The 21,512-nt window shown below is 39.8% G+C and overlaps 1 protein-coding gene across 7 annotated transcripts in view; it reads left to right on the forward strand.

Annotated features, from left to right (window-relative positions):
• NR2C2 (nuclear receptor subfamily 2 group C member 2) overlaps nucleotides 1-21,512 on the forward strand; it is a 106,794-nt gene that overhangs the window by 53,794 nt on the left and 31,488 nt on the right. For all 7 annotated transcript variants that reach the window (XR_010727337.1, XM_066245656.1, XM_066245658.1 and 4 more), the window contains one exon: nucleotides 7,293-7,403. Coding sequence is in view for 6 of the 7 variants with exons in the window: in XM_066245656.1 (XP_066101753.1) it covers nucleotides 7,293-7,403 (111 nt within the window). In the remaining variant the exon portion in view is untranslated. The remainder of the gene's footprint in view (nucleotides 1-7,292; nucleotides 7,404-21,512) is intronic.

Raw genomic sequence — 21,512 nt, forward strand, 5'->3', positions numbered from 1 at the left:
TATGTTGAGTCATTCTTGTATTCCAGGAATAAATCCCACTGGTTGTACTGTATAATTCTTTTAATGTACTGCTGATACCAGTTTGCTAGTATTTTGTTGAGTTCATGGGCGGTATTGGTCTGTAGTTTTCTTTTCTTTTAAGGTTTTTTCTGGTTTTGGTAACAGAGTGATGCTGCCCTTTCAGGATAAGTTAGAAAGTGTTCCTTTTTTCCCCACTTTTTGAATAAGTTTGAGAAACTTGGTATTAATTCTTCTTTAAATGTTTGATAGAAATTATCAGTAAAGCCATAGGTCTAGGAGTTTTCTTTGTGGGTAGTTATAGGTCTGTTTACATTTTCTGTTTTTTCATGATTTAGTCATAAAAGGTTTCTGGGAATTTGTCCATTTCATCTAAGTTATCCAATTGGTTGGGATACAAATGTTCATAGTATTCTCTTATAATCCTTTATGTTTCTGTAGAATCAATAATAATGACCTCACTTTCAGTTCTGATTTTATTAATTTGAGTATTTGTTTTTCCTTGGTCCATCTAGCTAAAGGTTTGTTGATTTTGTTGATCTTTTCAAAGAACTAACTTTGATTTTGTTGAATTTCTCTACTGTTTTTCTATATTTCTTGTATCTCATCTGTGATCTTTATTATTTCCTTTCTCCTGCTAGCTTTGGGTTTATTTACTTTTATTCTAGTTCTTTAAGTTGTAAGAAGTAACATTGTTCATTTGAGACCTTTCTTTTTTTAATGTAAACATTTATAGCTGATAAATTTCTTATTATTTTATTGATTTTTAGAGAGAGAAAGGGAGACAGCAGGAGAGAGACAGGAACATCTGTTACTGTATGTGCCCTGACTGGAGGTCATACAGGCAACCTCTGTGCTTCAGGGCAGTGCTCTAACCAATTGAGCTGTCTGGCCAGGGCATATATTTTTCTTTCTTTTTTTTTTTTCTTTTTTTTTTTCTTTTTTTTTGTGGCAGAGGCAGAGAGTCAGAGAGAGGGACAGATAGGGACAGACAGGAAGGGAGAGAGATAAGAAACATCAATTCTTCCTTGCGGTTCCTTAGTTGTTTATTGATTGACTAGAAAGCCCGGCGGTCATACGAAATGACCGCTGTTCTAGATATTATAAATTGTAATTAAAATGATTTGTGCAAAGGTGTCTGCTAATTCAAACTGAATTACCCAGGGCAGGCGGCGAGGACGTCCCTTTGCTTAGTGCCCCACGGGGTTTCCCCCTTCTACTTGCTTAATTGCTTAAAGTAGAGTGCAATGAAGGAAACCACTGGCGGTACATTTCTTAAGAGCCACCACTAGCTCAATAAATAAAGGTGATTTAAATAATAAAATGTTAATTTACATGTCAAAGATCCTGGTCCAGGCAAGTCAATTGGTTTGTTTCCCATGGACGCAAAAGCACTATTAATGGATCGAATGCTATCCATGTACTGTTTGCTATTTGGATGCTGATTAGTCAATAATTTATTCAAGAGTGGTGGATAATTCTCAATTAGTGGAACTACAGTGTTTCCGTACTTGCAACATTGAGAAAATCCTTTCTTGCCACGGTCAAATCGATTAGTTTCTAACTTGAAGTTTAAGGACTGACAGTGTTCACATTTAATATTCATGTCACCAGAGGAATGCTCAAAAATTAAAGTTTCTCCGTTTGAAACTGTTTTAATCCTTTTTGCATTTCGGTCAGCATTACTCTGTCGTTTTTTTGCATTTCTCTCCTGCCTTTGTTCAAGGGACTCATTTTGTCGAGACAGGCTTTTTTGTCTTGCATCTGAGGCAAGCCTTGTTTCTCTATGCTCATCAGTCTCATTTTGCCGAGAAAGACGCATTTGCTCTGCAACTGAAGCAAGCCTTGTCTTTGTCTGCTCAGTGGTTTCTTTTTGTCGAGAAAGCCGTTTTTGTGCAGCTTTAGCTCCTTTTCTCTCCTCTTCAGTGCTGTATTTTCTAGGAGGCATTCTTAAAAGAAATTACGTTAAGATGTAGTTTTTATGTAAAACAGATGATTGCCAATGCAAACAAATGTTCACCTTCCCCCTGACACGCTCAATTTGCATTCAGCCTTAAACTGTTTCAAAAGCAGATGATTGCCAATGCAAACAAATGTTCACCTTCCCCCTGACACGCTCAATTTGCATTCAGCCGTGGCAATTTCACCCCATTGGCTAATACAGTTACGCAAGCAACCAAATAAGCTATCCGTGACAAACAGACACTTAAGCCGCATATAATAAAGATTTCTCATATGTGCCTTGACCCGGGGGGGCTACAGCAGACTGAGTAACTTCTTGCTTGAGCCAGTGACCTTGGGCTCAAACCAGTGAGCCTTGCTCAAACCAGATCAACCTGCGCTCAAGCTGGCAAACTCGGGGTCTCGAACCTGGGTCCTCCACATCCCAGTCCAATGCTCTATCCACTGCGCCACCGCCTGGTCAGGCCATAAATTTCTTTCTTAACACCACTTATACTGTGCCCCATAAATTTTTTTTTATAATAGTGTGGGGGGGGTTGTTGTTTTTATTGATTTTAGCAAGAGAGGATAAGAGGGCGAGAGAGAGAGAGAGAGAGAGAGAGAGAGAGAGAGAGAGGAACATCCATCTGTTCTGTATGTGCTCTGACTGGAATTGAACTGGCAACCAAGCTATCTGACCAGGGTCCACAATTATTTATATTATGTATTTCATTTATATTCATCTCAAGTTTTTTCTGATTTCCTTTGTGATATCCTCTTTGATTCATTGGTTGTTAATTGCCACAAATTTGTGAATATTCCAGTCTCCTTCTGTTGCTGATTTCTAACTATATCCTGTTTTGGTTGTAAAAGGTGCTTTGTATGATATATATCTTTTGAACTTTATTGAGATTCAGTTTCTTGCCTAACATGTGGTCTGTCCTGAAGAATGTCCAGTGTGCACTTGAGAAGATTATTTGTTGTTTCTGGGTAAATGTTCTGTATAATATGTTAGGTCTATTTTGCTTATTGTGTTAAGTTCTCTATTTCCTTATATAACTTTTCTGGTTATTCTGTCCATTATTTAGATTGCGGTATTGAATTCTCTAACTATTATTGCAGAACTCTATTTCTGTTTTTCAGTTCTTTTAGTTTTTGCTTACATATTTTTCTGATTTGTTGTTAGGTGTGTAAATCTTATAATTGTTATATCTTAATGCTGTATTGAACCTTTTGTTAATACATAGTGTCGTTTTTTGTTTCTTTTAACAGCTTAAAATTTAAAAGTCTGTTTTATTTTATATTAGTACAGCCACCTCAGCTCTCTTTTGGTTATTATTTGCATGCATATCATGTCTTTCTTTCATTTTTAGTCTGCTTATGTCTTTGGTTCTAAAGTGAGTCTCTTGTGGTGGTGCCATGAATAGTGTGGATCTAGAATACTGAGATCACTGGTTCAAAACCCTGGGCTTGCCTAGTCAAGGTACATATGATAAGAATAAATCAAATGAATAACTAAAGTGAAAGAACTATGAGTTGGTATTTCTCACTCCCTGTCCTTCTCTCTCTCTCTTTCTCTCTCTCTCTCAAATCAGTAAATCTTTAAAAAAATAAAATGAAAATAAAGTGAGTCTCTTGTAGACAGCATATAGTTGGATCATGGGTTTCTATACATTCTGCCAATTTTTCTTTTGATTGGAAAGTTTAATTTGCATTTAATTACAGATGAGAAGAAATTTATATCATTTTGTTATTTGTTTATATATAGCCTATAGCTCTTTTGTCTCATTTCCTGAATTTCTGTCTTTTGTCTTTAGTTGATTTTTTTGTAGTGAAATATTTAATTCTTTTCATTTCCTTTTGTATGTATTCTAAAGCTATTTTCTTTGGGGTTAATATGGGGAGTACATTTCATATCCTAAAGTTATAACAAAACTCTAATTTGAATTTATTTTATTCCCGCTTAACTTCAGTGACATGCAAAAACTTTTCTCCTTTAAATCTCTGTCCCATCAATTTTGGTTGTTTATGTCACAAAATTTTATTTTTATACATTGTGTACCCAAAACTTAATGTAATGATTCTTTTAAATGCATTAGTCTACTAAATGATGTAGAGAAAAGATTTGGAGTTTCAAAGTTACTATAATACTATATTTTAAATTAACAGTTTTTTTTCTTTAACCATATTAATCTCTTAATCATATAAGGAAAATATACAGTTCCAAGCCACCATTACAATAATACCAGCTTTTATAATTGCGCACATATTTTCCTTTATTGAGATCTTTATTTTTCCATTCAGCTTTGAATTTCTGTGTAGGGTTCTTTTATTTCACTTTGCAGGACTTCCTTGAATATTTTTTATGGAACAGGTCTAATGATTGTGAATTCTCTCTGCTCTTGTTTATCTGGGAACGATTCAATTTCTCCCTCACTTTTGAAGAACAGTTTTGCCAGGTACAGAATTCTTGATTGATGGACTTTTTTCCTTTTTCTTTTTTTTTAAATTTATTGATTTTAGAGATAGGGAAAGAGACAGAAATATCAATCTGTTTCTGTACATGCCCTGACCAGGGATCGGATTGGCAACCTCTGTGCATTGAATGATGCTCTAGCCAACCAAGATATTCTGTCAGGGCTAGATATTTTTCTTTGAGTACTTTTAGTATATCAGACCACTATCTTCTGGCCTTCAAAATTTCTGCTGAGAAATCTGTAAATAATCTAACTGAGGATCCCTTGTATGTGATGAATTGCTTCTTGCTACTTTCTAGATTCTCTTTTTGTCTTTTAAAAGTTAGACTATAATGTCTTTTTTACTTACTTGGATGTCATTGAGCTTCTTGAATGTTTTTATTAATGTTTTTCTTTAAAATTGGGAAGTTTTCAGTTCTTCTTCAAATATTCTGTCTGCTCTGTCTTTCTTCTTCTTCCAGATTCCCACAAAGCATCTGTTGCCTCAGTTGTTGTCTACAAGCCCCTTAGGCTCTGGTTACTTTTCAGTTTTTTTCTTTCTGTTCTTTAGACTTAGTAATTTCTGTCATTCTGTCTTCAACATCACAAATTCTTCTGGCTGCTCAAATCTGCTTTTAAGCCCTGGCCCATTGGCTCAGTGGTAGAGCGTCAGCCCAGTTTGTGGAAGTCCCAGGTTCAATTCCTGGTCAGGGCACACAGGAGAAGCGCCTATCTACTTCTCCACCCTTCCCCCTCTCCTTTCTCTCTTCCTCTCTCTCTCTCTCTTTCTCTCTCTTCACCTTCCGCAGCCTAGGCTCCATTGGAGCAAAGTTGGCTCGGGTGCTGAGGAGGGCTCCATGGCCTCCACCTCAGGTGCTAGAATGGCTCCAATTGCAACGGAGCATCACCCCAGATGGGCAGAGCATCGCCCCCTAGTGGGCATGCGGGTGGATCCAGTCGGGCACGTGTAGGAGTCTGTCTGACTGCCTCCCCACTTCTCACTTTGGAAAAATACAAAAAAAAAAAAGAGAGAGAGAGAGAGAAAATCTTCTTTTAAATCTCTCTAAATGAATATTTTATATCAGTTATTTTACTTTTCAGCTTCAGAATTGGGGGGGGTCAGTTTTTATTGAAGTTTCCATTTTGTTAATACATCAGTTTTTTACTTTTTCTACATCTTCCTTTAGTTCTTTGAGCATCATTTAGACAGTTCTCTGAAAGTCTTTGCCTAGTATATCTGACATATCTTTTTCAGGGATAATTTCTGTTACTTTATCTTTTTTCTTTGAATAGGTCATAATTTCCTATTTTTTGTTGTTGTTGAAAACTGGACATTTCAATCTAGTAATGTGTAGTATCTCTGAAAATCAGATTCTCTACCTTTCCCAGGATTTGCTGGGTTTTATTACTATTTTTGTTGTTGTTGTTGTCATCAGATGTCTTTATGCCAAGGATTATCCTGACATGTAAACTTAAGGCCTAAGGCCTTTTCAGACTTGTGTTTTCCCCTAGGCATGTACAGTCCTTTTCTAATTTCTTCCTTTATATGCAGTTGTTTTTGAATGTCCTAGTCTTTAATGTCTGGCTCCTAAAGAGGAAAAAGAGAAAAATGGAGAGATGGGGAGGTGGGAAGAAACAACCCAGTTCTTTAAGTCCCCTGGAATTCACTTCAGCCAAAGATGGAGGGGCTTGCAACAGTAGGGGGAAGTACAATGACAGCCTTCTCTGTGCCTGCACATCTGTAATCAGAAGCAGCAGGCAGCATATCTGGAGGACAAGGGTCCTTTTTGCCCACCTCGGCTGCCACAAACTGTGTGCAGGCTGCTGCAGGAACACAGTGCACAGCTGCTTTCTTCAGCTGGGTGGGGTTGGGGGATAGGTAGCTGCTGTTGTTCTGAGAGCTGAAATTGAACAAAATTAACTGCAGTTTATTGTCCAGGCCTACTCTTTATCAGGTTGAGAGCATCCCTTCTAGTCATAGTTGAATGTTTTTTACCATGGAAGGGTGTTGGATTTTGTGAAATACTTTTTCTGTATTCAGCAAGATGATCATGTGGCTTTTGTCTAATTCTTTTAATGTGGTGTATTAACATTGTTTGATTCATATGTTGAACCACTTAGTCATGGTGTATAATCCTTTATATGCTTCTGTTTGATAGTGTTTTGTTGAAGATTGTTACGCCTATGTTCATAAGGAATATTGGTCTGTAGTTTTCTTGTGATATTTTAGAGTTTGTAGGAGCACTGGTTCATGATATACTTTTATTCAAGGAAAAATACAATACCTGCTCATTTCAGGTGCCCAGGTGACCCCCTCACAACTTTGAGTCTTTTCTTTGATGAGTATTGACTAAGTTCCAGATCCTTGTGTTACTGATGGGGTTTTCTTAGCACCATCCCAGTAGGGCTGGGAGGTTGCCAGGACTCTTTTATAGGTACTAATCCCAATAGTTTTCAGTGCAGTGCCAGTTCTGTTTGCCATCTTCTACAGTTTTGTTAGAGCATTCCTTCAGAAACTGTCATCTTAAAGAAGTGATTTATAGCTAGCTTTGGAGACAGTGAAAATATCCAAAGATCATCTCTAAAAAGTCAATTTTGTTAACTTTTTGTTTGAAATAGTACAGAGTAGAACTGAAATTTTCTTTGTGGTTTTTTTCTTACGTTTACAACATTAGAAACAGCTATTTTATGGTTGTATTTTCTTTGTGCCATCCTGTATCAGTATCTCATTGATTCCTTTATCACCCTGGGTCCATACTCTAAAAATACACTAGTTTATCATTCAAAGCCACTGTGAAAGCAAAAGGCATTGCCCTCAGGCCACTGCTGGCATCTTTCTGAGCCCCTGTTTGATCCAGCCCACTTTTTTATTCACAGGTACCACGTACACAGACTTCTCGGCCAGAATCTCCAGGGATGACCAGCCCCTCCCCACGCATCCAGATAATCTCCACCGACTCTGCGGTAGCCTCACCTCAGCGCATTCAGGTACCTGCACCACTCCCACTTGGTTCTAGCTACCTGTCTAAGGGTTTCACTAAGTAGTTGTACCTTGGGCATCAAGTACAATACAACTTTTTTTTAAAAGATTTTATTTATTGATTTTAGAAAAGAGAGGGGCAGGGGAGCAGGAAGCATCATCTTGCAGTAGTTGCTTCTTATGTATATGCTTTGACTGGGCAAGCACATGGTTTTGAACTAGTGACCTCAGCATTCTAGGTCGAGGCTTTATCCACTACACCAGCACAGGTCAGGCACAACTTTATTCTTTAAAAAATAAAAGAAGAGGCCTAACCTGTGGTGGTGCAGTGGGTAAAGTGTGGACCTGGAATGCTGAGGTCGCTGGTTTTGAAATTCTGGGCTTGCCTGGTTATGGCACATATGGGAGTTGATGCTTCCTGCTCCTCCCCGTCCCCCCTCCCTAAAGTGAATAAAGTCTTTAAAAATAAATAAATAAATAAATAAATAAAGAAGTTAACATTTTTTTGAATTGTTTGAATTATGTACATAATAATAATACCTCAGGCCCTGGCCGGTTGGCTCGGTGGTAGAGCATCGGCCTGGCGTGCAGGAGTCCTGGGTTCGATTCCCGGCCAGGGCACACAGGAGAAGCGCCCATCTGCTTCTCTACCCGTCCCCTTCTCCTTCCTTTCTGTCTCTCTCTTTTCCTCCCGCAGCCAAGGCTCCATTGGAGCAAAGTTGCCTGGGCACTGAGGATGGCTCCATGGCCTCTGCTTCAGGTGCTAGAATGGCTCTGGTTGCAGCAGAGCAACGCCCCAGATGGGCAGAGCATCGCCCCCTGGTGGGCATGCTAGGTGGATCCCGGTCGGGCGCATGCGGGAGTCTGTCTGACTGCCTCCCCGTTTCCAGCTTTGGAAAAATACAAAAAATAAATAAATAAATAAATATACATATATTATATATATATATAATATATAATACCTCATAAGGCTTTTGTCAGGAATCAATAGTATATTGCTTGTAAAGTGCTTAGAATAGTGCCTGGCACATACTAATGGTTAGTATGTACTTAATTCTATGTAATAACTATTATTACCAGTATTATTGTTGTTATTAACTAATCAATACTCACTTATAGGAAGTTTAATCTTCCCCAAGGCTCTGAACCTGCCCCTGGCTCACTGAACAAAGAGAAGCTTTACGTATTGAAAGTATTGTAGGATCAACAAACTGAGGTTAAAAATTCAGTTATCTCAACAAGCTGAATCAAAAGGCCCATCGCCCCAAAAAAACCATGAATAGAGATAAATGGCAGAAAAAAACATTACTTATGAGTTTGAGAGAATACCAGAGTGGACAGGTATTTGAGTGAATAAGTAAAAGAATTGCTTTCATTTACAATTTTTTTTTTCTTTTTTTCTTTTTTTCTTTTTTTTTTTGTATTTTTCTGAAGCTGGAAACGGGGAGAGACAGTCAGAGACTCCCGTATGCGCCCAACCGGGACCCACCCGGCACGCCCACCAGGGGCCACACTCTGCCCACCAGGGGGCGTCGCTCTGCCACGACCAGAGCCACTCTAGCGCCTGGGGCAGCAGCCAAGGAGCCATCCCCAGCGCCTGGGCCATCTTTGCTCCAATGGAGCCTTGGCTGCGGGAGGGGAAGAGAGAGACAGAGAGGGGGGGGGGTGGAGAAGCAAATGGGCGCTTCTCCTGTGTGCCCTGGCCGGGAATCGAACCCGGGTCCCCTGCATGCCAGGCCGACGCTCTACTGCTGAGCCAACCGGCCAGGGCCCTGATTGTATGTATATATATATTTTCTGAATCATTTGAGAATTAGAGACATCATACCTTTTTGCCATGGATACTTCAGTACTTTAAGACATTCTCTTACATAATCACAGTAATAGTTATCAAAATCAGGAGATTTAATATTGAAACATGCCATTATTTAATCCACAGTCCATATATTAAAATGTATCAGTTATCCCAGTTAAATACTTTATAGCTATATTTTTCCATTCCAGGATATTTTTCCATTCCAGGATTTATATTACTGATTTTTAATAATGATAATTAAGGTGTGGCAATCAGTACAAGACCAAAATAATCTAGTTATGCAGGCCAATGGAAGGTGAACTGAAACAGACTCATGTTCACCAGTATTGTTATCCTAATGGCTGTAAAAGGGCTTTGGGGCCAAGTAGGAAAGGTGTCAGTTCACAGAGTGAGATTGGGAGGTAGCCTTGTAGCTGGGGTTGAGAGCTGTTGTTTTTTGGGATACAGGGTTCTAGCATGGGAATTGTGGGAGGAGATGGGGGATTAAGAAGAGTCATAGGAGAACACCACTTATCTGAGAATGAAGCTTGATTTGTGGCATTGAATCACAACAAAGCTTTCAGTAAATCTCATAGGTTTTCATCATGTACATCATTCCAGGCCCATGGTTTTCAAATTGTGTTCCTTATTGCTTCCCAGATTACATAAACATTAGATTCAAATTTTATTTTTTAGTCTATCTTTCAAAGTGATTATGATAGATTTAAAGAAAAATATACTTGGACATGTCATGTAACAAATGTGACACATTGGAGAGCATCAGTGCACTCACTTGTACTGCTGTGTTTATTCTCCTTGGAGAAGACCTTGGTTTAAAACTTCTCTTGCCACCTTTGTGTATTTTTTTTCCTTCTTTTCCAAGTTGAGAAGAGGGAAGGGAGAGAGACAGACTCCTACATGCACCTTGACTGGGATCCGCCCAGCAGCCCCCATCTGGGGCTGATGCTCTGCCCATCTGGGGCCATGCTCGCAACTAAGCTGTTTTTAGTGCCTGAGGCAAAGGCTCCACAGAGCCATCCTCAGTGCTGTGGCCAATGTGCTAGAACCAAGTGAGCTATGGCTGTGAGAAGGAGAGGTGCGAGGTGAAAAAGCAGATGGTTGCTTCTCCTGTGTGCCCTGACCAGGAATCAAAATTGGGATATCTACATGCCAAGCCAACGCTCTACCACTGAGCCAACCAGCCAGGGCCTCCACGTTTGTGTTTTTAAGGTTTTCCTGAGATAGTTTTCCATACTCCCCATTTCAAGTTAGTATTTTTCAGGAGAGCATCATTGTACTCATTGTTTGACCTAAGGTAATGTTTAAATTTGAGCTTATAAAATACATATATATTATAAAATAATTCTTTTAGCTACTTAAAATGTTTCACGTTTTACTAAAAGAACTTCTGCTGTTTATATATTTATTTTTTAATTTTTCAATCTTTATTACGATCCCCTGAGGAAGGCATCTTGGGCTCTTATAACACTCCCTTTTACCTACGTCTCCCTTTTACCAGTTTTTTTATTCCTATACATCCCTTCTTTGAGCTACCTGTACCTGTTCTCTGCCATTTCCACATCCACAACCATCTTATGTTTTCTTTCTCACTCTTATGTTCTAGTGGACCCCCTCAGGTACTGCTAGAAGCTGTTACTTTGTTTGTAGGCATTGAATGGCTAATAGTGCATGCCATTAAAAAAATCACACCAAACAGGGTACAGAGTAAAAGATGAGTCTACTTTTCCTCTTCTTCCCTGTTTCCTAAGAGGTAACCACTGTTACCATATTACTATTTTCAGAGACAGGCTCTGCATATGCACTAACAAGCACATATATAAAAACATACAGCATATATATATTTTTGTTTTGTTTGTATTTTTCTGAAGTTAGAAGCTGGGAGGCAGTCAGACAGACTCCAGCATGTGCCTGACTAGGATCCACGATCCACCCAGCATACCCACCAGGGGGCGATGCTCTGCTCATATGGGGCATTGCTCCATTGTGGCCAGAGCCATTCTAGTGCCTGGGTCATGGAGCCTCTAGTGCAGAGGTCATGGAGCCATCCTCAGTGCCCGGGCCAACTTTGCTCCAGTGTAGCCTTGGCTGCGGGAGGGGAAGAGAGAGAGAGAGAAGAAGAAGGAGAGAGGGAAGGGTAGAGAAGCATATGGTTGCTTCTCCTGTGTGCCCTGACTGGAAATCGAACCTGGGACTTCCACACACTGGGCCAACACTCTACCGCTGAGCCAACTGGCCAGGGCCTACAGCATATTTTTACATGTGTGTCAACGTTTTGCCCACATTTTTTTACACTTTACTCTTTTTCCTTAATCTCTTTTCCTCTTTTTCGTAAGTGGTGATTTGATGTCCCATTTCATGGATACTGCAGTTGAATAACCTGCTTAATTTAGCACATGTGAGAGTATTTCTGTACAGTTAATTCCTCAAAGTAAGATTGCTGGGAGAAAAGGCATGTCCATGTGTAAATTTTTTTATTGAGTATACAGTAGGTCCTCACTTAACATCATCAATAGGTTCTGCAACTTTAAGTGAAACAATGTGTAACAAAACCAACTTTACCACAGGCTAATTGATAGAAACAAGAGTTTAATTCTTACAGCATTTCATCAACATTTTAAGGAAACAACCTTGAATGTTGTTGGGGGGGGGGCACTGTAATTGACATACAGCATATTAGTTTTCAGGTATGCAACATAATGATTTGATATTTGCCTATATTGGGAAATGATTACCATAGTAAACCTAGTTATTATTTATCACCATACATAGTTACATTTTTTTCTTGTGATGAGAACTTTTAAGGTAACTTTCATACATACAATAAAGTATTATTAACAGTAGTCACTATGTTATACATTACATCCCCATGATTTACTTATTTTATAACTGCAAGTTTGTACCTTTTGACCAGCTTTACCCATAGCACTCACTCCAAACTGCTGCTTCTGGCAGTCATCAAACTGTGCTCTTTATCTATGAGTTTGTGGAGATTTTTTATTTGTTTTGTTTCTAAGATTCCACAGGTAAGTGAGAATATACAGTATTTGGACATTTTATTAATTTTTAATTCATGAGCATGTAATATCTTTCCATTTATTTATGTCTTTGATTATTTTTTTATTAGTGTCTTACAGTTTTCAGTATATAGATCTTTCACCTCCTTGGTTAAATTAATTCCTTGGTATTATATTCTTTTTGATGCAATTGGAAATGGGATTGTTTTCTTAATTTCTCTTTATGATAGTACATCATTAGTGTGTATAGAAATGCAACAGGTTTTTGTATATTGGTTGTCTGGCCTGCAACACTACTAAAGTTGTTTATTATTTCTAACAGTTTTTTTGATGGGGTCTTTAGGATTTCTTATATATAATATAATGTCATCTGCAAATAGTGACAGTTTTTCTTCCTTTGCAATTCGGACGCTTTATTTTTTCCCTTGCCTAATTACACTGACCAGGACTGCCAATACCATGTGAGATAAAAATGATATGAGTAGGTATCCTTGTGTTGTTGTTCCTGATCTTAGAGGAAAAGCTTTCAGCTTTCACGATTGAATATGCTGTTAGCTCTGTGTCCATGTGTAATTTTGACAGTCATTGCCAGTGTGCCTTCCAAAGAGGTTGTACCAACTTCTACCAGCCTGATACGAGAGTATTTCTTTCCCCACACACCCAACTGTATACTGTGTTTCATATGCTTTTTTAAAAAAAACTTTATTTTTCTATTATAGTTGACATACAATGTATTAGTTTCAGGTGTACAACCCAGTGATTAGACATTATATGACTTACTAAGTGATCATCCTGATAACTCTCACATACATCTGACATCATATATAGTTATTACAATACTGTTAACTATTTTCCCTATGCTGTACTTTATATCCCTGTGACTATTCTGTAACTACCAATTTGTACTTCTAATCCTGTCAACTTTTTCACCCATCCCCCTAGCACCTCTCCTGTCTGACAACTGTCAGAATGTTCTCCGAGTCTGTTTCTGTTCTGCTTGTTCATTTATTTTGTTTTTAGATTCAATTGTTAATATATTAGTATTTATTGCCATTTTATTGTTCATATTTTTTATCTTTTTTCTTCTTCTTAAAGATCATTTTAACATTTCATGAATATTGGTTTTTTTTATTGTTTGTTTGTTTTTTTTCTTAAGCTGGAAACGGGGAGAGACAGTCAGACAGACTCCCGCATGCCCCCAACCGGGATCCACCTGGCACGCCCACCAGGGGCAACGCTCTTCCCACCAGGGGGCAATGCTCTGCCGCAACCAGAGCCACTCTAGCGCCAGGGGCAGAGACCAAGGAGCCATCCCCAGCGCCCGGGCCATCTTTGCTCCAATGGAGCCTCGGCTGCGGGAGGGGAAGAGAGACAGAGAGGAAGGAGGGGGTGGGGGTGGAGAAGCAAATGGGCGCTTCTCCTATGTGCCCTGGCCGGGAATCGAACCCAGGTCCCCCGCACGCCAGGCCGACGCTCTACCGCTGAGCCAACCAGCCAGGGCCATGAATATTGTTTTGATTATGGTGAACTCTTTTAGCTTTCTGGGAAGCTCTTTATTTTTCCTTCAATTTTAAATGATAGCTTTGCTGGTTAGAGTAATCTTGGTTGTAGGACCTTGCTTTTCATTACTTTGAATATTTCTTACCAACCCCTTCTGTCCTACAAAGTTTTTCTTCAGAAATCAGCTGACAGTCTTATGGGAGCTCCCTAGTAGGTAACTAACTGATTTCCTCTTGCTGCTTTTCGGATTCTCTCTTTGTCTTTAACCTTTTGCCTTGTAGTTATGATGTGTCTGGTGTGGAACTGTTTCTGTTAATTATTTGGGGGACTCTGTGCTTCCTGCACTTGTATGTCTATTTCCTAACCCCCTGGTTAGGGAAGTTTTCTGTCATTATTTTTTCAAATAGGTTTTCAGTTTCTTCTCTCTCTTCTCCATCCAGCACCTCTATGATACAAATGTTGGTGTGCTTGAAGTTGTCATAGAGGCTCCTTATACTATCTTCATTTTGGGGGTGTTTTATCTGTTTTGATTGGATGTGTTTTGCTTCCTTATATTCCAGACAGCTGATTTGATACTTGGAACCATCTACATTACTGTTGATTCCCTCTAAATTATTATTATTTTTTTAAAAACTGATGGAGATTCAGAGATAGGGACAGACAGACAAGAAGGGTGAGATGAGAAGCATCAATTCTTTGTTGTGGCACCTTGTTCATTGATTGCTCTCTCATATGTGCCTTGTCTGGGCACTACAGCAGAGCAAGTGACCCCTTGCTCAAGCCAATGACCTTGGGCCTAAGCCAGCAACCTTGGGCTTCAAGCCAGCGACCTTTAGGCACAAGCCAGTGACCATAGGGTCATGTCTATGGCTCAAGCCAGCAACCCCGCGCTCAAGCCAGTGACCTCGGGGTTTCAAATCTGGGCCCTGTGCGTCCCAGTCTGACGCTCTATCCACTGTGCCACTGCCTGGTCTGGCCAAATTATTTTTCATCTCAATTAGTATAGCCTTCATTTCTGACTGATCCTTTTTTATGGTTTCTATATCCTTTTTCATGCTGCTGAAATTCTCCCTAAATTCCTGAGCATCCTTATAACCATTGTTTTGAACTCTGTATCTGGCAGCTTGGTTGCCTTCATTTCATTTAATTCTTTTGTTTGTTTGTTTGTTTTGTTTTTTTTAAATGAGAGGAGGGGAGATAGTAAGCAGATTCCCGCATGCACCCCGTCCAGGATCCACCTGGCAACCCCATCTGGGGCCAATGCTTGAATCAACCAATCTATCCTCAGTGCTTGGGGCCAATGCTCGAACCATTCAAGCCATTTGCTGTAAGAATGGAAGAGAGAAAGAAACGGAGAAAGGAAGGGGAAGAGAAGCAGATGGTGTCTTCTCACCTGTGCCCTGACTGGGAATTGAACCTTGGACTTTGGGTAGGCCCGCAATTTGGGTTGGGCAGGGTGTCAGGGAATCAATCACCTGGGCAGGGTCAACATTGACAGCTAGTTTGAGGAAACTCAGATATGTTGCCCGCCTGCTGGCTCTGTGAGTGGATGGAGGTATCAGAAAAGGAACAGTCGCCTCTGCCAGCACTTTTGTCTGGCAGAAAGCTGCCCTCCCAGCTCTTACATTGATGCCAGACAATCTGGTTCCTCCCTGTATGTCCCTGGTTCCTTTCAAGCTGCTGCCCCAGTGCTTGAGCTCAGAAGGAATGAGTCCAAGTAAGTCCACATGTGGGTCCTTTAAGAGGACTGCCTGGGATTCCTGCAGCCCTTCATTTTACTTAGCCACAATCCCTGTTGGTTTTTACAGCCAAAAGTTATGGGGAATTTTCCTCCTGGCTCTAGAACCTCATCTGGGGGGCCTGGTGTGGGGCTGGGATCCATTGCTCCTCAGGAGGGACCTCTGTAGCAGAGATATCCCTCTTGATTTTTAATCCATCACACGTGGGTGTGGGACCAGCCCATTCCACGTTGCTACCCCTCTTACCAGTTTCCATGTGGCTTCTTCAATCTCCTAGTTCAGGGGTCGGGAACCTTTTTGGCTGAGAGAGCCATGAACACCACATATTTTAAAATGTAATTCCGTGAGAGCCATACAACGACCCGTGTACGTTACACATTATCCAATAAAAATTTGGCGTTGTCCCGGAGGACAGCTGTGATTGGCTCCAGCCACCCACAACCATAACATGAGTGGTAGGAAATGAATGGATTGTAATACATGAGAATGTTTTATATTTTTAACATTATTTTTTTAATTAAAGATCTGTCTGCGAGCCAGATGCAGCCATCAAAAGAGCCACATCTGGCTCACAAGCCATAGGTTCCCAACCCTTGCCCTAGTTGTAGGACTTCCGTTCAGCCAGATTTCAGGGGGTTCTGAATAATGGTTGTTCTGTAGTTACTTGTACTTTTGATGTGTTTGTGGAAAGATTGGAGTACCTTGTTTACCTAGGCTGCCATTTTGACTGGAAGTGTGTGTATGTGTGTATATATATATATATATATATATATGCCTTTTAATCTTTATCAGTTTTCTAAGTGAAGTGATACATCATTGCTTTATAAATTTTGCATTTCTATTATTTATTCTGTTTTTGAATATCCAAGCTGCTACTCAAATTTTATATAATTATAATAAGAGAAGGCTCTTTTCCCCATCCTTTTCTGTACCACTTCCCATTTACTTTTCAATCAATAGGCTTCTTAAAATTTTGTCTTAATTTTATTTTGATTATCTTATTACATTAGATGTACTTTATAATCCAAAGGCAAGTATATATATCAAAATATTAGGTTTTTTCAGAACCACTGATCTGCAACATTTCAGATTAGTCAGTCAGCTAAGTATCTGTTTTATAGGAGAATTCATATTCATAAAACTTACAGGAAATAATTCTGGGCTAATTTTTATGGTATTGACTAATTATTTCTTGCACCTTTTCTGCTGGACTGCTCTATGTTGGTGTTTCTCAGAATTCTGTTCTGGGTCCACTTTCTCCTGTCTGTATTTTTCTAGGTGAACCCATGGCTTTTAAATGCCATTCTTTCTATGGTCCAGACCTCTGTTGTGAGCCCCATTTAGTTAAAAATATTTAAAATTTTTCTTTGAGACTTTTTTTTTGACCCATGTGTTATTCAATAGCGTGTTAATTTCTAAATATTTGGGGATTTTTCTAGCTATCTATTACTGCTTTTTTAAAGATGTATTTTGTGGCTCAGAATATGATGTCTTAGTGAATGTTCCGCACAAGCTTGAGAAGAATGTGTATTCTGATGTTATTATTTGGATTATTTTATAAATGTCAGCTATTAATAATGCTATTCTGGTCCACTATATCTTTATTTTCTGCCTGCTTTCTTATTAATTACTGACAGAGAAGCAGTGGCATCTCCAGCTGTAATATATACTTGATTTCTCTGTTTCTCCTTGGCAGTTCTATCAGTTTTTGCCTCACATATTTTGAAGCTTCACATATTTTGAATGCATACACATTTAGAGTTATTATGTCTTTTGGGGGAATTGAGCTATTATCATCATGCAATGTCCCTCTTTATTCCTGATATTTTCCTTGTTTGACATTTACTTTGTCTTTAAATTAATTTTTAATATAGACACTCCAGCTGTCTTTTAGTCTTAGCATGGTATCTTTATCTCTGCACTTTTTTTTTTTCTAATTCAGTGAGAGGAGAGGAGGCAGAGAGACAGACTTTTACATGTGCCCCAACTGGGATCCACCTGGCAAGCCCATGAGGGGCAATGCTCTGCCCATCTGGAATGTTGCTCCTCATTGAGCTTATCTTAGAGTCTGATGCCGAGGCCATGGAGCCATCATCAGGGCCACGGGCTAACTCGCTCCAATCGAGCCATGGCTGCAGAAGAGGAAGAAAGAGAGAGAGAGAGAAGCAAGAGGGGGAGTAGTAGAAAAACAAATGCGTGCTTCTCCTGTGTGCCCTGACAGGGAATCAAACTCTGGACTTCCACACACTAGACCAATGCTCTACCACTGAGCCAACAGGCCAGGGCCTATCCCTTTGCTTTTAATTTATCTGTGTCTAGGGTTTCCCATAGATAATTTATAGTTGGGTCTTCTTTTTTTAGCCATATGCTGACCATTCACATTTGAAGTGATTTTGGATATACTTGGATTAATTTTTTTTATTAAATTTTTTATTTTATTGTGTTAACATGGATTCAAGTGTCCCACTCAATATAACACCCCCAACCACAAGCCCCCCATTACAAACCCTTTGCCCACTTCCCCCTAACTCCCTCCCGCCCCCCTTTCCTCTGGGATTTGCTCTCCTGTTATCTGTATCTATGTGTTATATAGATATAATTTCACTAATCCCTTCACCTTCTCTGATCCCGTCCCCTCATCCCCCTTCCCTCCGACAGCTGTCCCTCTGCTTCCCCTACCCTGCCTCTGCCTCTATTCTGTTCCTCAATTCACCTTGTTCATTAGATTACTTGGATTAATATGAACACATATGTGTAACTGTTTTCTATTTGTTGCCAGAGGCTTCTTTTTCTGCCTTCTCTGGTTTTGATTGAGCAATTTTTTAAAATTTTATTATTTTTTTTTAGAGAGAGAGACAGGAAGGGAGAGAGATGAGAAGCATCAACTCATAGTTGTATCACTTTAGTTGTTCATTGATTGCTTCTTATATGTGCCTTGACCAGGGGGCTCAGGCCAAACCAGTGTTCCCGAGCTCAAGCCAGTGACCTCAGGGTTTTGAACCTGAGTCCTCAATATTCCTGGTTGATGCTCTATCCACTGTGCCACCACCAGTCAGGCTGATTGAGCAATTTATATGATCTCTTTTATTTCTTCTGTTAGTGTATAAGATACACTTTACAAATGTTTTTAGTTGTCCTAGAGTTTGCAATAAACACTTTTAACTAATCTAAGTCTACCTTCAAATAACACTATTCTGTTTCCTTTATAATACAGGTACAGTACCTTGTAACAGGATTTCCAGTTCCCTCCTCCCTCCCATTCCTTGTGACATTGTTGTCATTTATTTCACTTATCCACATGCTCTAATTACCCAGTACATTGGTATTATTAACTTAATTTAAACAATTATTTTTAGATGATTAAGAATAAGAAAGAAAAGATTTTTACTTTACCTTCACTTAATTGAGAAAGGGAGACCAACTTCATTTTTTTTGCAAGGGAGAGAGATGAGAATCATCAACTTGTAGTTGTGGCACTTTTCATTGTTCATTGATTTCAGTGGGGGGGTCTCCAACTGGACTAGTGACCCCTTGCTTAAGCCAGCGACCTGGGCTCAAGCTAGTGACCTTGGGATCATGTCAATGATCCCACACGTAGGCCAGGGACCCCGTGCTCCAGCTGACAATCTCAGGGTTTCGAACCTGGCACCTCATTGTCCCAGGTTGACACCCTATCCACTGCTACCCCACCTGTCAGGCAGAAACAAAATTCTTACATCTTTATGACAGGAAGTAGTTTGAAAATGGGAGCAAGTTGGCCCTGGCCGGTTGGCTTAGCGGTAGAGCGTCGGCCTGGCGTGCGGGGGACCCGGGTTCGATTCCCGGCCAGGGCACATAGGAGAAGCGCCCATTTGCTTCTCCACCCCCCCCCCTCCTTCCTCTCTGTCTCTCTCTTCCCCTCTCGCAGCCAAGGCTCCATTGGAGCAAAGATGGCCCGGGTGCTGGGGATGGCTCCTTGGCCTCTGCCCCAGGCGCTAGAGTGGCTCTGGTCGTGGCAGAGCGATGCCCCGGAGGGGCAGAGCATTGCCCCCTGGTGGGCAGAGCATCGCCCCTGGTGGGCGTGCCGGGTGGATCCCGGTCGGGCGCATGCGGGAGTCTGTCTGACTGTCTCTCCCCGTTTCCAGCTTCAGAAAATGGGAGCAAGTTGCCCACCTAGTTAGATTCTTTATCTTCCACAGATGGCAAGGTAAGACAACTTTCTCTTTTGTAGTTTGCATTTTGAAAAGATGGCTTCCAAGTCCTTGAGAAAACATTCCTAAGTTTTAAGACTGATAAGAGACTTATCTAACCATTATGAAGATTTACTTATATATGAAAAGGATATAGCAAGAAGTTCTAAAAGGAAAGGAAGAGGGGAGAGAAGTCTCTTCTCTTATTTTCAACAGGGAGAACTAAGCCTCTTATCTTGAATTTGTATTTGGCCTTATAAACAGGATGTGCCTAGATATAGTTTTCAGCATTTTTCTGTTTGGATGTCTTAAGCTTCATGGATCTCTGGTTTGATGGTCTTGCATTAATTTTATAAAGTTCTCAGTCATTATTACATCAAATATTTCTTCTTTATTCTTTTTCTGGTATTTCAGTTATGTGTATGTTACTGTATTTCCCCATGTATAAGATGATCCCATGTATAAGATGCACCTTAATTTTGGGGCGCAAAATTTGAGAAGAAATGTGTTATATAAAGTTATCGACCTCAAGTTTTATTCATCATAAAATTCATACAATTCTTCATCACTGTCAAAACTCCCATCCATTAGCTTGTCCTCATCTGTGTCTGATGACAAATCACTGTCTTCAGCAATGAGTGCAAAAACAAGTGCGAAAAAGCAGGAGATGCAAGTAAAAAAAATCTATAACCACTGTATAAGATGCACCCAATTTTTAGACCCCACATTTTTTGAAAAGGGGTACGTCTTATACATGGGGAAATATGGTATACTTTTAAATTGTTCCATAGTTCTTGGATTTCCTGTTCCTTTTTTTTTCTTATTTCATTTTTTTCCCCTTTGCATTTTAGTTAGGGAAGTTTCTATTGACCTATCTTCAGGCTCACTGATTCTTTCCTTGGTTGTATTTAGTGTGCTGATAAGCCATCAAAGCATTCTTTATTTCTATTACATTGTTTTTGAATTCTGCCATTTTCTACTTTCTGAGAATTTCCACTTCAGCTTACATTTCTCATCCATTTTTGTGTGTTGTCAACTTTTTTCCTTTAGAGGCCTTAACAGGATTAATCATGGTTATTTTAAATTCCTGGTCTCATCATTCCAACATTTATGTCCTATCTGAGTCTGGTTCTGATGCTTATCTTGTCTCTTCAGAATATGTTTTTCTTGCCTTTTGGCATGTCTTGTACATTTTTTATTAAGGATAGATATTATCAGCTATATTAGGTAATAGGAGCTGAGGTAAAGCCTCTAGTTATGAGAATCTGTGTTAATCTGGCTAGGAGTTGAGCTGTTTAAAGTTTGCTGTAGCTGTAGGTACCTGAAGCTTCAAATTCCTCTAGTGTCTTTGTTTTTGTCTTCCCTGTTGAGTTAGGGCTTCCTTTAGATATTCCTCCTCAGAGAGTCTATGTGTTGAAGCTCTTTGAGCTGTAACCTCTGTTATACTGTAGCCCTGTTGGTGTGATGGGAGAGGAAGCATTCTGTAATCTTGTGATGAAATCTCAGTTTTTTTGGTGGTCCTGTGTCCTTGGGATATGACCTTTACAAGTGTTTCTTAATTACCCCTACCCACCCTTCATGAGTCAGCAAGGCTAGAGGGGCCTAGAGTTTTCCCAGGTGGAATAAGACTGCGGTAAAGTCTTTCCCATTGGCGAATAGGCCTTGGTTATGGAGAACACTCTTGAGTTAATTTTACAAAAAATTACTTTTCTCCTTCCCCTGCCAGAGCCACCAGGGGATCTTTCTCACCTCTTCCCAGTGAAAACCAAATGGGGTCCCTGGAGCTAAGACTGTGACTCCCTATTAGTCCATGCTAAATATCCAGCAATTCATTATAATTATCATTTGCATGTCCTTCCAGTTTAGCTTCTGCTCCAAA

This window comes from Saccopteryx bilineata, chromosome 10 (genome assembly GCF_036850765.1).
Source record: "Saccopteryx bilineata isolate mSacBil1 chromosome 10, mSacBil1_pri_phased_curated, whole genome shotgun sequence".
Lineage (NCBI taxonomy): Eukaryota > Metazoa > Chordata > Mammalia > Chiroptera > Emballonuridae > Saccopteryx > Saccopteryx bilineata.